The 18182-nt window shown below is 42.6% G+C and overlaps 1 protein-coding gene across 2 annotated transcripts in view; it reads left to right on the forward strand.

Annotated features, from left to right (window-relative positions):
- LOC127425888 (kelch-like protein 26) overlaps positions 1-18182 on the forward strand; it is a 33559-nt gene that overhangs the window by 1041 nt on the left and 14336 nt on the right. For both annotated transcript variants that reach the window (XM_051672172.1, XM_051672173.1), the window contains exon 3: positions 6546-6731. In XM_051672172.1, coding sequence (XP_051528132.1) covers positions 6546-6731 — 186 coding nt within the window. The remainder of the gene's footprint in view (positions 1-6545; positions 6732-18182) is intronic.

The raw sequence follows: 18182 nt of genomic DNA on the forward strand, positions 1-18182 counted from the left end.
GAATCTAAATTGTAGTTTTTCAGATGGGAAAGCCTGAAAATAGTCCTCATGTTTGCTTTTCGCTATGGAAGGCCAAATTATCTTTTAATGTTCCCAGTTACTCATCATAATTGCATTTTTACTAGTAAGAATTCCAATTACAGAGTTCTCTATTTGCATTTTTACTAGTAAGAATTCCAGTTAGAGAGCTCTACATTTGAATTGTTACTAGTTAAAATTCCAGCTAGAGAGTTCTCTGATTGAATATTTACTTGTCATATGTTTCCATTGACTCCCATTCATTTTTAATTACAGAGCTCTCTAATCAAATTGTTACTAGTAAGAATTCAAAAAAGTATTAGGAATATACAGTATATGATTATATATTATCATACATTTATTAAAATCATTGGGAATCTGTTATAAAAATATTTCTGTCAGGTATTTCTCATTAGGCACAACTTGTGAATGAAGGAAAAACAATGCCAGGGGAAATGAAAAAAACATTATTCCCTTTTGTTAAAAAAAAGAAAAAAGTGCTATCCTCTGTTATGATATATATATAAAAACAAAAAAAACAAAAACATTAAAACTACTTGTCTTTCTACTGTTTTGCACGTACACCTCTACTCTTTGCAGACTTTTACACAATCTACACATTTACATTCAAACATTTTGATAAAAAAAAAATTGTAAATAATTTTCGGGACACATGTTTGTCTTGCGCTTCCACAAGTAAATGACAGGTTTCTAAAAACTATACTGGAGATGCTGCAGACCGCAATGGGCTGACCACTCCGCTGGTGTTTGCGTTTCATGCCATTGTTCCACTTGTGGGTTGTATTTCACTTGCTGAGCTTCGATGATTAATAAATTCCACCATACAAAGAGTGTAAATTGACTATGTTAAACATCTCATCCTGTGCATGCACGTGCATACTAGGGGTTGCACAGACTAGTTGACTTGTCGACTTTAATGCTCTGCCATGATGCTTTAAGTTTGATATTGACTAGTCGCTGATCATGTGATTTTGACACTAACAACATGGTGAGGAGCCTGGTGGGTCATTGCAGCAAAGTAGCAGTGGTACATCAAGTGTGTGGAAATACTTCACTAAAGATGAAGCCTGTACAACTGTCACTTGCAAAATATGCAAGTCCGTCCTGAAGTACAACAAAAGTACAAGTGCAATGCACACTCATCTGAAAATGCATCCGCTAACGCTAGGTGAGGAACGATGCAAATCATCTCGACAGCAGTCAATTAGCGACTTCACCAAACGTCCTGCTGTCACCAATTCACCAATTTGCTGGTGAATTTCATTGTCAAAGACATTTGACCTTTAGCTGCAGTGCACATAGAAGGTTTTAGAGAAACACTGCACTGTTTTGAACTTGGCTACGATGTCCCATCTTACAATACACTGGAACGCTATCAAACACCAGTACGACAGCCTGTGTGAAAATGTTGTGAAGAAGATGTGAGGTCAGAGTGTGTTGCTAACAACTGACTTGTGGACATCCTCCACCATGGAGCTGTACATTACGGTAATAGCTCACTACATCACCAACACATGGAAGCTGAAGGCCCGAGTGCTGTGTATATCTATGATGCCAGAGAGACATACTGCAGTCAACATTGCTGACCATCTGTCTGAGATAATCAAGGAATGGGGCATACTGGTGTTTTGCACAGTCCACGATAATGTCAGTAACACAAACTTAGCCATGGAGCTATGTGAAATGTTTCCCAAAGATTTGGGGTGCACCGGGCACTCACTACAGCTAGCAATAAAGACTGGCTTAATCTTACCTTATGTTGCGAAGGCTATTGATGCAGCAAGGAGAGTTGTCAGCCACTTTTGCCACTCAGCGTTGGCCACTTGTGCCCTGAAGAAATGGCAGGAACAGCTTGGCATAAGAGCCAACAAACTCAGACTGACTGTACGGTCCAATGGAATTCCACATTCGTAATGCTCCAGCGGCTGTTCGAGTAAAGGATCGTGGTGCAATCTGTACTCTCAGATGAAACAGTCACCAAACCAGCCATCCAAAAGTCACTCGCCATGAGAGCATCACAGTGAGAGCTCCTGGAACAGCTGATTCCAGTGCTGCAACCTTTGGCCAAGGCCACTGCAATAATGTGTGGTGAGTTGCATGTGGGGCTGTCTTTCATCTTTCCAGTAATTTTCAACATGATCAGCACCACTCTGCGTGTCAAAGCATCTGACCTGACAGCTGTTCGTGCCTTTAAGAACACGGTTTGATGGCAGTTGGAAACACGGTTCAAACTGGAGTCCGACGATCTGACCGAATCCATCCCCACTGTGGCCTGTATGCTCGATCCCTGGTTCAAACATCATCATTTCATCCCAGAGAGTAAAAGAGGCCACCCACAGCCACCTGAACAGCCTGCTCTAGGATGAGGGAGAGCCGCTTGCAGCAAAAGGTGGGTCTGCTGAATGAAACTGCACTAGCATAATTTATTTAAAATGCTGATCTGTTGTTGTTGTTATGCGCAGATGTGGTGAATTTATAGCCAAAATAATTTTCATCATAGGTGAGGATGTACACAGCGAGGACACAGTTGATAAAGAAGGTGAGCTAGTTACTGGGAAAAAGGCCCGACTTGAGCAATATTTTGAGCAGCTTTTTGGGCCACACTAATCACAGTGGGAGGAAAATGGGACACCACTCCACAGCAGCCGAAGAAGTCCGTGAATATTTATTAACAACACCACATATTACCACCATGGAGAACCCCCTGCAGTGGTGGGCCCGCAACCAGAACAGATTTCCCCGTTTGGCCAAGCTTTGCAAAAGCTACTTGGCTGTCCCAGCTACCAGCACCCCAAGCAAGAATTTTTTAACAGGTTGGGAATACCATCACCCGACAGCGGGCAAGCCTCCATCCAGCCCACGTCGATGCCCTCATCTTCTTACATGCAAACCAGGATCGAAAAGCATAAACTGTGACTGAGTAGGACTGTGACAATGAGTAGGCTTACAGCCTAGATCTTGCGTGAGTGTCATTATTATGTTATGCTCGTGCCACGAGATCTCACAATATTAAAATGTGACGATATTTCTCGTTGAGGTGAAAAGCTGTCTCACGATATCAGCATGATGGAGTGTGAGGGTGAAATCAGCATAGAAGATGCCCCTGCCACTTTTAAATCATTTGTGTGGCAGCATTTTAGGTACCCTGTGGAAACAATAAACTGCGACAGAGTGACAGACAAGACACGAACAAAGACTGTGTCTCGTTTGGAAGGCTGCATCCTCTGGAGGTCGCATTTATCAGCCACATACATGTTGTCTTTCTTATTTTTTATCTATTGTCAGTGCCTTATGTATATGCATTTATACAATTGTTAACCTTTTTTGCATTCCCAATAAAAAATAAATACAAATAAAAATGAAACGAGACAGCCTCGATGACGTATGCGGCTAACAAATGCGACCTCCGGAGGATGCAGCCTTCCAAACGAGACACAGCCAATATGTAAGCACTGTAAGAAAATAGTGCCGTACACCGCGGCTAACACAAGCACTATGCAAAGACACCTAGAGAACCACCGCTGCTCTCAACTAAAATCGACCAGGTCTGAAGAGACTCATGTGAAATCATACAGGAGTTGAGTCAGTTGAGTTTGTGGCAAAACCTTTTACAGTGCTTGCATATTGTTCTGTCTTTTACTGCATATGATAATTCATACTCAGAAAGTAGAACTGAAGTGACATTCATTACAAGATGATTAGTTAAAACATTTCAAAATGCACCTGCATTATTTTGCATTTTGTGACTTTCAGTCAAATAAAAGACTATTTTTCCAGTCATATACACTACCGGTCAAAGGTTTTGAAACACTTGCCTGAAATGTTTTGAGGTGTATGCTTAAATGTTTGAAATTAGTTTTGTAGACAAAAATATAATTGTGCCACCATTTTAATTTATTTCATTATAAAAAAAAATGAAATTGATGACTTGGACCAAATAATAAAGAAAGGCAGCTAATAAGTGCCCATCATTGATGGGAACTCCTTCAATACTGTTTAAAAAGCATCCCAGGGTGATACCTCAAGAAGTTGAGAAAATGTCAAGAGTACATGTCTGCAAATTCTAGGCAAAGGGTGACTACTTTGAAAAACATAGTTTTGATTTATTTTGGATTTTGTTTAGTCACAACATAATTCCCATAGTTCCATTTTTGTTATTCCATAGTTTTGATGACTATACTATTATTCTAAAATGTGAAGAAAAAAATTATAAAGAATGAGTTTCAAAACTTTTGACCGGTAGTGTATATAGTGTTAAAATATCATCTTGTCTCATTCTTGTGAACCCAGTATCATGTATCATCTCGTCTCGTGAGCTAATTTTATCGTCACACCCCTAGTTGCAACATGTTATGAGCTGTCTGTCAGCATCTGTATAATTTTTTGCAAATAAACAGCAAATTGTGGCATGTTGCAAGCATTCCCATCTCTTGTGTTTTTATTAATGACGTCATCAGTGATTAGTCAACGTCGACTCGAATTTAATCACATAACTGTCGACTTCAAAAAATGTGAGGTCGTTCAACCCCTAGTGTGTACTGAGCGAGAGAGTGCTGATCCGTTCCGATCAGCTGTGATTCCAATCGGTTTTTAGAAAATCAAACCAAAACAGAATACCTATTCACATACTGTTGCACCCCAACATGCTTAGTAACATATTTCTCTTTTTATTAATCTTGTCTAACAACAGGTAACTCCAGCCAGGTCTCCTAAGCAACCAAATTGACCCGGTTGCTAGGGAGGGTAGAGTCACATGGGGTAACCTCCTCGTGGTCGCTATAATGTGGTTCTCACTCTCGGTGGGGTGCATGGTGAGTTGTGCGTGGATGCCGTGGAGAATAGCGTGAAGCCTTCACAGGCGTTATGTCTCCACGGTAATGCGCTCAACAAGCCACATGATAAGATGTGCGGATTGACGGTCTCGGACGCAGAGGCAACTGAGATTCATCCTCCACCACCCGGATTGATGCGAGTCACTACACCACCACGAGGACTTAGGAATTGGAATTGGGCATTCCAAATTGGGGAGAAAAGGGGAGAAAAAAAAACCTTGTCTAACAACTGGAGAGCAACTTTGACATTATAAATAACTATGTTGGTGTGGTTAGGACTGCCACTGTAGGGCTGATATCAATCGTTTTCAGTCCCATAAACCCAGCTTTTTTTTGTCCATCCAAGCTCTACTATGAACCATACGTGTGAGTTTCTGACATTTGACAAACATCTTTGAAATTTTTTTTTGAGTATCGCAGGTAAATTAATATAGTGATTAAATATTATCCTTCAATAAAGCATATTTGTGTGTTTCATCTCTATTTTCTCGATAATTCTGACACCATGTGAATGCAATTAATATGTTTGATAATAAGCTTGTAAAAATATTTAATGCTAATATCTTACCATGTCCTACGTGGCCTTTATTTTGAAATGTAGCCTAGCTCTGGTGGGATTTGGAAAGGGAAATGAGTGTAATCGCTTCTGTTTTGCATCTAAATCAATACAAGTTTTTACTAGTAAGAATGCAATTGTAGAGCTCTGTAATCAGCTCTGTAATTGTTACTAGTGAAAATTGAATGAGAGAGCTCTGTAATCAGCTTTTTACTAGTAAGAATCAAATTGCAGAGCTTTTTAATTGGAATTGTTACTAGTAAAAAAAAAGGCATTACAGAGCTCTGCAATTATAATGATTACTTGTAAAAAATTTAATATTGATCTCTTTAATTGGAGGTTTTACTAGTAAAATACGTTTGCAAAGCTCTGCAATTCAATTGTAGAGCTCTGCAATTGCATTCTTACTAGTAGAAATGCAAATAGAGAGCTCTGTAATTGGAATTCTTGCTAGTAAAAAATCCATTATAGAGCTTTGTAATTGGAATTCTTACTAGTAGGAAATATATTGTAGAGCTCTCTAATTGATGCTGGATGCATTAAAAGCAAAATTGGCTTGCCATACTTCTCTTTGGTGACGCTAGTGGCACAGAATTTACACTTCACATTTCAGAGGTACACATTAAAAGGAAAAATAAAGGTTAATCCCTTTATTATCTTTACACACAGAGCTTCAGAGTCTTTGGCACCCCAAATATAAAGAACACAGTCAATCTCAACAACATGAGGATTAAGGAACAGTGGCGTTAAGGGAAAAGGATGCTCTAGCAAGTGTTTTCTTTTGTTTAACTTGTTTATATGCATTATCACCACAAGAACCAGTTTATTTGATTGTGGTTTGGGTCACAACAACTGTTGGTTTGTGTTTGGTTTTTGGGAGGCTAATGTGTTCCATATCCAAATAGGTTCTTTATCCAATTTGATGAATAATTTAAAAGTGCCATTTCAGTGATCATGTTGATGCACCAGCTTAGAAACTGAGACCAGTTGATAGAGTGTCAGTGTACAGCAGACTCCTCAAACTACTACAGTAATTCTATCGACTGTGTTGTGAGACACAGTGAGCAGGGAGTGGTTAGAGATACAATTCATCGCAAACTGATTCTCTCTCTTTTCAGCATGGCTAACAACAAGAACAGCACGCTCCGTTGTACTTTTTCGGCCCCCAGCCACAGTAACACTGTCCTGAGGGGGTTGTCTGCCTTGCGTGCACAAGGTCAGTTGCTGGATGTGGTTTTGGCCATTGACAACGAACGCTTCGAGGTGCACAAAGCGGTTTTGGCCTCCTGCAGTGACTACTTCAGGTGAGAGACATACCATTTGCTTGCACCAGCAACCTTAGCTATGAATGGTGAGATTAATCAAGTTATTAAAATAAATTCTGAGATTCTTAATTATTGTGCTCGCTTGAAGACCCCTTGACAAGCTCAATTTTCTGTCCTGTGTTGACATTTCCTATTCAAACAGGAAGTTGGGGCAGGGCGTGTCCCTTTTTTTATTTTTTTTTATATAGTCAAAAGGCTGTCGTTTACGTCACAGCCATGAACTGTGATTTGCTACATGCTAGTTGGAGGCTGGTGGTATTAGAGGGAGGAAATTCTCATTTTAGAGTATGCCTGTGAGAGAAAGATAATGTCATGGGTTGTTTTTCTGGAACAGAAAGACTGTAAAATTTTAATGCTTTCATCTGCTTAAAGGAGTATTCAGTAGTTATCTAGCTAGCGTTAGCATTGCTCTTCTACGTGTACTTTAAGTACCGAAGTGACAGTGGTGTTAGACGCTGTACTGCCATCTATCGATATGGAAAAGCATGATCGTCTCTGCTGCCCCACCAGCTATGGAATATCATTTGCATCTGGAAAATGATGGAATTTGAGGTAATTTCTAAAGTGATTTATTACTACTGTAATATAATTGCTTTACCTAAAAACAAACATCAGAAATCAAGTGAACATGCTTCTACTGTTAAGGACAGATTATTATGGTCCCTCGTATCAATAATCTTTGGAGACTGTCGACGTTTCATGTTATTTCTAAAGACAGTTATTACTTTATCAGAGAACTGCTTAGCGTAAAACCTCATTATCTAGCGATACAGAATGTTTAGTCGCTGTGCCAAGGTGCAAGCAAGCTGCTGCGTGCGTAATAGCAGGTGCATCAGTCTGCACGTAACCTCCCCCAACGCCCCAAAAAGACATCATGTAGTTCCCCACATCCCTGAGGGGGGGGAAGCGACGTAACTAGCGTGGGAGCAGGCCGCGGCCTTTTCTCTCTGTGTTTTCTCTCCACAGAGTTTTAGATCCAGCTGGGGCCATCTAACGCTATTATACGCATCGGGGAAGGTGTTCTTTTCCATTCCTATTCTTTCAGGGGGAAAAGACCCCGCGGAGACCACATCCTGCCCAAAGGGGAGGTCAACATGTGGCAATACGACACGTGGGCTCACCAGCCGCACATGGAAGGGGCGCGGTGGTAAGTCTTGCCTCGAAGGGGAGGAGCTCTACAAACACGGCAGCCAGGAGCAGAGAGGGCCCTGCCCAAGGGAGATGTTGGTCTGCCAACAGGGAGACTGTACCACGGAAAATACATCACAGGGGGTTACCTGAGTAATCGGCACCTGTGGAGCACTTATCCCAGTACAGGGCATATTAGTACCCATAGTGGGACTGGCTGCGAACTCCTCCGCCAAATTCTAGGCTAGGGAGGAAGGACATCCATGGTCCACGACTTCGTGAACTCGACTGAGTGTAGAAGTGCACACTTTCACCTCAGGGAAGGGGAAAGGTGCTACACGCAAGTGATACACCCGGCCAGTTGTTCCGTATTACCAAACTCTACTTGTTCATACCTGACAAAACACGGGACGAAACCGGCTCAACCCGGAGATTGTAAAATCTTGCAAATGTATTGGGTGTAGCCCAGCCCGCTGCTCTGCCAGTGCCCACGAGGATGCCACACTCCTAGTAGAGTGTGCTCGTATTCCCAAAGGGGCGGGCACAGCCTGTGCCTGGTATGCCAGAGCGATGGAGTCCACGATCCAGTTGGCAAGCCTCTGTTTGGAGACATCGTTCCCTTTCTGCTGTCCGCCGAAGCAGACAAAGAGCTGTTCAGAGCATCTAAGGGTCTTCAGCTCGGGAAGAACACCAATTCGCGAACAAGCGCCACTTCAGGGCATAAAGCTGCCTCGTAGAGGGAGCTCTGGCCTGAGTGATCGTGTCTACCACTGCTGGTGGTAGGCCACTTAGGTCTTCCGTGTCCCGTCCAAGGGCCAGACGTGGAGGTTACAGAGGTCTGTGTGCGGGTGCCAGATTGTACCCCGTCCCTGAGAAAGAAGGTCCTTCCTCAGGGAAATCTGTCAAGGAGGTGCTGTCGCGAGGAGCGTGAGGTCCGAGAACCAAGTCTGGGTGGGCCAATATGGGGCCACGAGGGTGACTCGTTCCTCGTCCTCCCTGACCTTGCACAGGGTCTGTGCAAGTAGGCTCACTGGGGGGAACGCATATTTGCGCAGCCCCCGGGGCCAGCTGTGTGCCAGTGCGTCTGTCCCGAGGAGGGACAATTATTGTAAATTTTTGCCCTGACCACATCTGCAGTCCTCATGTAGCATGCCTAAGGCATGTTCACGCAGATGAGCAGGGTCCCTGGGCATCTTTCTTTTGGTGTTTTTCAGAGTCAGTAGAAAGGTCTCTTAAGTGTCCTACGTTTTTATAACTGTAACCTTAATTGCCTACCGTCTGTAAGCTGTTAGTGTCTTAACGACCGTTCCACAGGTGCATGTTCATTAATTGTTTATGGTTCATTGAACAAGCATGGAAAACATTGTTTAAACCCTTTACATTAAAGATCTGTAAAGTTATTTGGATTTTTATGAAATTCTTTAAAATGCAGTGTCCTGAAAAAGGGACGTTTCTTTTTTTTTTGTTTTTTTGCTGAGTTTATTAATAATAGATAATACATTTTCTTTATGCCTTTTTGTTTTTCTTTATTATTCCCGATTTATATTGAATGAAATATGTGCCACTGGGATTTGAATTTGAATTTTTAGACTTCAATATGAACATGTTTACTTGAACTTGAATTACATTCAAACGTTAAAATTCAAATGTGGCACGAATTCAGATTGTTAAAATCAGAATACATTTAATACACTGATTCAGGTTTTATATTCAGATTTGGGTGAATTTGACAAGACATCTTGGGTACTCAGGAAGAGTAATCGAGCCTATATGTAATCAAACTCCTTTTGACCAATCACAACGTAGCTCACAGTTAGAAAAGAATAGGTCCTCTGTGAAATAGTATAGCTGCAGGCATAGCTTCAAAAAGGGGCGTGAGCTCCAAATCGCCATTAAAGATATAGGGAGCCCCGAAACCTTTCCATAACGTTAACTCCCCATTTGGAGTAACCCTGCCCCTTTTGGAGTAACCCCACCCTTTTTGGGAGATTCTGCCCCCATTTGGAGGTCTCCAGCCTGCAGCTATACCTACTTGGAAATAGTGCCAACGTGGGATCATGGCTGAACGAGAGCCACCACCTCTCTACAGTGTAAGTTACTTGTTCTGCCTTGATACAACCTCCAGAAGTAATTAATGTGATTGGTAAACATGCTGTTTGATGCATGAAATAAATGTTTCAGTCATCTGATTTCTGAAGTGTTTTACTTTATCAGATCAACATTTACCACCCGTGTTGTAACTACAAGGCAGTAAGCTAATCTTTGCTGTTCATCTGTTTTTATATAATGTATTAATGTTCTACATAACACCCAGGGGATACATTAATCTCTGCTGCTGTTTCACAAGCCAACCTGCTACTATTTAAATAACATTAGATTGCCAGGTAAGTAGTAATATGTAAGGTCTAGATATGTGGAAATAGTAGATATATGCCAAAAGAAAATTCTAGCTACCTAACTCACGTTTACTAGAATAATGCACAGATTTAGTATACATTATGCCACAAGAGTTATGGGTGTCATCAAAATCGTGCACCAAATGGTTAGTGAGAAACACGTAGTCTGTTTATGCTGACTGTCGGTCCTTGCACTTTTGGATAATTAGTTTTTGTCTTCAAAATGGAATAATCAATAAACTGACCGTTTACAAACTTTTTATTTTTTTTATCTTGAAAGGAGCATAATTGAGAACACTTTATTTTTCAGTTTTCATTTCATATAAGAAACAGAAAAACAAGAATTGGGGTCATTCAAGCACATAAAATTTGTGTACAACTTTATTATTTGATTTGTACGGATGTGTGAACGTGACATGCCCATTTCAACTGATTGGTCAACCAGCAATGTCATCTGCTCTTCCTCCTTTTCTTCAGACTAAAAGCCTTTTCGTAAGGGATGTGGTAAGCGCTAAATCACAGAAAGTACATTGATTTAGCGTACATTGAGGACAGTGTTTATAAAAAAAATAAATAAAATGTCTATGCAGTGCTCGCGTCACGATTTCAGGTGCACATGTTGCCATGGCTCCAGTCCGAAAGGACTTGATTTTGCCTGACAGGTCTATCTTTATACCTTTTTTAAAGTGAAATATTGGGGAGTAAATGTGTGTCCTCATGTTGAACATAACAGAATTAACCTTACATTTTTAATGGCTAATAGTTTTTATTTATTGTTATATAGCAACTAACCATGTGTAACGATTGCCAAGAGTAATCACAGGAGGGATGGATCCAAGTGCAAGCTGAAGTTTATTGAAGTGCATACGGGTGTGAACAAACGTAAACGGTGAAAAACTCACATGTAATCCAGGTGCAAAACACAAAAGGTCAATCCAAACGGGTAAATCTTGAATACAGGCAAAATCCAAATACAAGAGATAATCCAAATACATGTTGGGCCTCATGTATTCAGATAGAAGACAAAGGCAGGCCTAACACAGTCGTAAAACCTAACTCGGGCCCCCACATAACAAGTCATAAATTGTACTGATAAAAACCGCGCCAAAATCAAACAAAGGGAGTCCAAAACAGACTATAAATCCCATGAAGCCTTGCTCATTAAAGGATTGAACTCTCAACTCCTATTGGATAAGGCACATGACAGAATGCACCTCAACCATGACATCATCAGGAGTAGAAATACCTCTGAAATGCTTCCGGGATTTGCTTCCAGCAACTTTGCTCGCCGTGTGTAGACACAGCTCATCGCTACTCTCAGGTGCAGCCTCGTGGCACACGGAAGTAACGTCCAACTTGAAACTGTGGCCATACAATCTCCATCTCGCTGGACGAGTTGAGATTACTCTGTGTTCCACCGAACACTCTAACGTATCTGAAGGAGACCACCGAGCAGTCCGCATCTTCATCCGTTTGCCTGCAGAAGTGAAGAGAGAAAAAATTTCTCTTCCATCTTCAATCAAGTCGACGTTGCTGATTTCTCCGCCAGCCAGCCGAGAATCAGCAGCCGTACCGCCCGTCGACAGAGCGAGGAAACAGCCTCCCGTCATCACCCAAGCCTCGAGGAACCGAGTCGGAGTTAAAGGACGGATGAACACACATTCTACCTGTGTCCTCATGCGATTCAAGTAAGAGGTTTACGTCTGGGCAGAGATAGAATATTATAGTGTGTTATTCTTGTGTATCAAGATTATTGCTTGTACAGTTTACGGACCGCCGAGTCCGCTCATTGCGGTTAACACTCGGTATTAATTATCATGAATGAGATTTGTTGTATTGTAGTCCAACCACATTGGACTGTTGTGCATTTCTGCCATCGCGGGTGAGACCGGCACACTGAGTTTATCCATTAAAGAATCAAAGACCGTGGGACGGTTTACGAGCCGTAAACCTCACAAACATTCTCGCACACATTTTTGGCTAGTAGATAGCTTTGTGATAAAGCTCAGCTTTATCCCTAAGCTACCATTGACTGGTTTCTCTCCTCCCACATTCGAAGCCATATTCTCTGGCCGGAAGTCTCGCGTGACGTACTCTCCACGAGAGTCACGTCTGCCATTTTGTGCGCGTCCTTCCTTACACACACACACACACACAAACCCTTGTTAAAAAATTATTTTTATTTCCATATCTAATCATATCACTATTTAGTTTGTAGTTGTAAGTCGGAAGTTTATTGACTGCATTGTATTAATTATTAATTGATATTACTGCATAAATAAACTTTGTTATATTACAAAGAGAAGTGTTTTGGTTTGTTTTGCATACAACTGTGTCTTCGGATATTCTTCGGATGTCGATTTTCCTAAGTAAACAATCTAATATTGAGACTGTTATACTATCTGGTTATTAGTCCCTGATTCCAGGATGGTGCCCCATCAATATTAATCCTTATTAATATTCTATTGATTTTTGATAATTGATAATTATTTTTGAGGATTGTTGAATTTGAATGATCAATAAGCTAGTGTTAATTTTAATTAATGTTTCATCGATGTTAACAATTAACGATTATCTTTGATAATTATTGATTTAAAGGATTAGAAAAAGCTAACATAGATTCTCATCAATGTTCTATTGATTTTAATAATTAATAATTATCTTTGATAATTATTAATTATTGCTAATAACCAAACCCACTCCTAAATGTAGCACACTACATTTACTGGAGCCCCATATGAGGTTTTAATGAGTTAAAATTCAATTAATTAATTTAAATATCAATTAATAACTAAAGAAATTATCAATTATTTCTGATAGTAACACTGATCTAAACAACCAGTAAAGCCCTACATAATAATTGGTGCCCCGTGTGAGGCATCCTATGTGCCAGTTCTGTCACAGTGTGTATGCATAGGAATCCAAAGTAATAACTTGAATCATTACTTCAAAGTTTGGTTCCGTTTGACAATTAACTTCTCACAACTTGCCAAACATAAGCCAGTGTGGTGTGAAAGTGCTCTTAAGAGTGAATTAGGGGTTGGTAAATTTACTATAGTCTGCTTAAAATCTGCTGTTGTTGCTATTTAACGCTTTTATCTAGATGTTACAGAGAGGTGCCAAGTCACTTCATTGATGTCCACAAAAGAGAGAACGCAGTGAAATTTGCACATTACATAACAGTAGACCGTAAGCCACAGGTTGAAGCCTCTCACCTGTGCGTTCGTGTCAGCATTATAGAAACTGTAAAACAACAAGCTATCAGAGCCACTGTGTCGCAAGAATTTTTACTGCCCCAGTAAAATGAGTCACCAATCGCCCCGAGTGACTGGAGTTGAAGCTCCACGGAGGTTAGTCGACCCAGCACTGCAAGATGTGGTCGCTGCTGTCCTCCATCTCTCCGTAGAGGACAGAGATAACCTTAACGGCTACAATATTAGTCGTTGTGATGAAGCATTGCAGGAACTAGTTGATTAAGTCAACAACACGGTTGGGAAGCCAAAGAGCACAATCCCGGACCTAGTGGGCCAAATGTTCCTTCATCACCGCAAAACCCAACTGCAAACCACAGAGCACCAGGCCCAGCTCGCCCAGCTGCAGAGCAGCTACCAAGCGGTGCACAGGGAAGATCTCAGCCTGCACCAAGACGTTAGGTGCACCCAAGTTGAGAAAGTCCAGGCACAGGAAGATAATGCCCGGATGTAGGAGGAAAACTAGATGCCCAGCTAAAAGTAGAGTCAGATCAGGTAAGTGCAGCTGAAACGCACAGCACAACATCTGACATAGAAGAGGGCCCCCTCTTTAGCGCTGCGTGTAGAAATATGCCCCTGGGAAACCCAGGGACACACGCTAGGAGCCGAGCTGCTCCTAGTGGTACAGTCTCTGACTTCATCCTCCAAGACACCTTTCAAGCTCGTCCAGCGGCCCGCTGGTTGGATGCAGGTGCCCCTCCTTACAGTTGCCCTCCTCAGTCAGTTTTCAGTCACGCCACCGTGCATTTCAAACCAACTGATTCCACACCACGGAAGGGGGACAATTGTTTTCAAGCCCAGAGTGGTGTAAGCGGCTCGAAGATCCCATTAGCCAGGGAGCTGTACGCAACCCGGGGTCCACCCCCACGTGTCGACTGGACTCCTTCCCCACCATGAAGGGGAGGAAGTCATCCTCATCGCTATAGCGATCTGAGTGACTATGGTGTTTCGGACGACCCGTGGTCATTCCGACACCAAGGCTTGTGCATCCGACAACTCGAGTCCCTCGCAGGGGATATAGAACGCTTTGACCCAAATAATCAAGATTCAAACATCAACAATTATCTTAGGAAAATTGAGCACTGTCTGACTGACTTGCCTTACGCTTCGTCGCATGAAAAACTCAAGCTCATATGGAAAACCACGGTAAGGAGTGTCCATGCGTTCATGGAAACGCTACTGACTGGTACTCGAAACCGCTACTCAGCTCTGTGTAAAGCCCTACGCGAGGAGTATTCGCTGTATATTGACGAAGCCTCCGCTACCATAGCTGCTTTCGCCATCACCCAGAAGAGGCACGAGCCTCCGCGTGAGTATTACAGACGCCTGAGAATCGCGTACTTCCAAGGAAGTAACGAACCAGGTCTAGAGGAGGAACAAGCTTTCAAGTCTCTCTTCCTTCACAACCTCCACAAGTGCGTGCGATATGACGTCACGATGCACTGCATAACGGGCAACACCACCATGCAGGAAATCAGAAGGTACGCGCAACTGGCATGGGAGACGCGTGCGCTCTGCCCGAGGGCACGAAGGCGATGCCAGAGACCTTGGGATCCAAGCCTCAGAATATGCAGACCTAGCGCTTGAAGGCAACGAAATGCCTCGCATTAAGGTGAATGCTAGAACAGGACCCCAGAGGCGCCGATCACCCCACCAGCAGGATAGGCAACAGAACCAGGGGGGTGGTGACCAGACACGCCCCCAGGGTCATGGCAGGCCTAAACGACAAAACGTTCGCCGGCCGAAAGGAAAGGCGCGGTTCGAACGAAAACCCAAACAAGAAGGTGGGTGGATAGAAAAGGTTTCTAACCCCCTCAGAGAACAAGATTTGAGAGAGGAAATGGAGGATATAAGGAGACACTTGACTGAGACGGTAACGAAGCTTGACGTGCTCCTTTGTTCACCAGGTCCGCCGAACTCCTCAAAGGAGTATGGCGCTGAAGCCTCGTCAGTATGACTAGACGATGTACCCTCTCACGTTAATGCCAAAATTTACTTTGTAGGTCGGGAAAAGGGGAACAGGGTCCAAGTTGCTAACCAAAACAGTCACTCCTAACACGCCAGACCCTCCTTTCCTGACCTTCTTGGGCTATCTGAACCGTAAGGGCAACGCCTGACACATGGGTCATTCAGCACCCACGTACTACTCGACACTAGTTCCGAAATAAGTCTAATAGGTTCCAACACCTTCGCAAAGGTGGCTAGAGCAAAGCTCTCTCTTGGCAAACTGTTACAGACAGAACTGCAGCGTAAGCATCACAAGCTACACGCAAGATAAGTCGTCTATCACAAAACGGGTGTGGATCGACATTACCTTTCAAGGGATGATGCTAATAGACCCTGTTTACAAATGTCCCATTTAATACGGAACCACTGTTAATTGGCCAGGACTTACTGAACCGACTGGCTCCGCTCATTGACTGCCGTCGTGGACACGTGGGCTCAGGTTGACATTCCGAGACCACTTGGTCCAGAAAACAGTTTGCCAGCTTCAGATGGACAAGTCGCCATCATCCAAAAATCCAGCAGAGACAACGTCTCCAACAAGAACAATTACAGGGCCTGGGTAAAACCCTTCAGGGTATTAGTCACTGTAAATTTGCACTCTTCTTATCAATAACACTTTGCACGCTTTAGGGACTTTGTCAGAGAAAACAACTTATGTGTGTGTATCGTTAGAGATCTAATGCAGGACCTCCTCAGGGAAATTAGCTCCTCAGTCAACAGTCTGAGTGGTGGAAGGATACCAGCTTACCTGGTCTCCCTAGACCTTGTCGAACACATCCTTAGATCTGCTACTATCTCCATTGTGCAACCTTCACAGATACACCTGGCATATAGTTTTGGCATTGAAATTCAATCCATGTAAATCCTCAGAACCTCAAAATAGGATTTATCCTCAATCTACCATCATAGGCAGAATATATATAGACTAAAGTCTGTATTTAATGTTGTTTTTCAGAGCGGTAATGCACACATTCACCTCAAAACACCACCAACACTCGCCTACCATGATGAGGAACCCTTGCTCTACCTTATCCCTAACCTTAACATGTGTACCAAGACAAAGGACATTCATTGTGTTTGTCCAAACGCAACCCTTTGTTAGAGAGGTGACTAACTACCTCTGCGAGGCGAATTCCCTGAACAAGTATCAAGGTAGCATGTCCATCAAAGATGAAGGAACAGAGACAAGGGTAGAGCGAGCAGGCAATCGCTGGCTCGTTAACACACCAGCCACCGAAGTCCAAATGTCATACAACCGCCATGATACAGCCATTAAACTAACACTACCAAACCAAACGGTGTTCTTAATGGTTCCCCAAGGAGCCATCGTGCACATTGAAAATATTGTCCTCTATCTCAACGTCAACAAACATGATGCAGAAATTGAGATCATGGACGCATTTAGAGGTCACAGCCTCACCGTTGATTACACCCTTCGACAGCAGCTTCAGGCTGAAGGGATGAAATTAGTGAAGTTCAGTCTCAGACCGACTGGCTTGACCACTATATTTCCTAGTCACGTAAGCAGATTGTCATCTTACCAAGAACACCCTATCAGTTTGGTTGCCCTCTGGCTCCTCCTCAGTGGTTGGATCATCGAAATTATTGCACACGCCATGTACAGGTACATTTAACACCTACAGGCCAGACTGGACTCCCTCCTCACACAGCCATGTTTTACACACCAGTCTGAGCCCATCCCACAGGTTAACCCCAGTCATTTCCAAGGATAAGCCTTTTAACCTTTTAACCCTCCTTTAACATTTTGTTCCTAGTAACCAATGTCAGGTTCTACTTTGATTTTGTGTTATGACCAAAGAACAACAAAGGATTGTGTTACAGTTAATGCTGTGCCTTCCAATAACTTGAAATGTTTATGTGTGATGAATGTAGTTTTAGATTTAGCTAGAAGTTCTATGCCCAGATGTGCCTCAATCTCTGTCCAGACGATAAAGCCTCTGTGAACTCTAATGAACTGTATGGACTGTGCAACCGTTTTCTTTCCTATCAGGAATACATGGATGGCGTAACCCACAGGTTACTGTGAACTGACAAGAACTGTTCGGCCCTTCAGTTGCTCTAAAGATGCTGGACAACAACCACCTCTTCAGACCAAAAGGGGGAATGTTGGGCCTCATGTATTCAGATAGAAGACAAAGGCAGGCCTAACACAGTCATAAAACATAACTCAGGCCCCCACATAAGTCATAAATCTTACTGATAAAAACCGCGCCAAAATCGAACAAAGGGAGTCCAAAACAGACTACAAATCCCATGAAGCCTTGCTCACTAAAGGATTGAACTCTCAACTCCTATTGGATGAGGCACACGACAGAACGCACTTCAACCATGACATCATCAGGAGTAGAAGTACCTCTGAAATGCTTCCGGGATTTGCTTCCAGCAACTTTGCTCGCTGTGTGTAGACACAGCTCATCGCTGCTCTCAGGTGCAGCCTCGTTGCACAAGGAAGTAAGGTCAGACTTGAAACTGTGGCCATACAATCTCCATCTCACTGGACGAGTTGAGATTACTCTGTGTTCCGCTGAACGCTTTCAATCATTATACAATAAAATATGATATTTTATGGAAAGCGAATGTGTTTAAAACGTAATGGAAATGAAGTAAAATAATTGTTGTAGGCTACA

This window comes from Myxocyprinus asiaticus, chromosome 35 (genome assembly GCF_019703515.2).
Source record: "Myxocyprinus asiaticus isolate MX2 ecotype Aquarium Trade chromosome 35, UBuf_Myxa_2, whole genome shotgun sequence".
NCBI classification, from domain to species: domain Eukaryota; kingdom Metazoa; phylum Chordata; class Actinopteri; order Cypriniformes; family Catostomidae; genus Myxocyprinus; species Myxocyprinus asiaticus.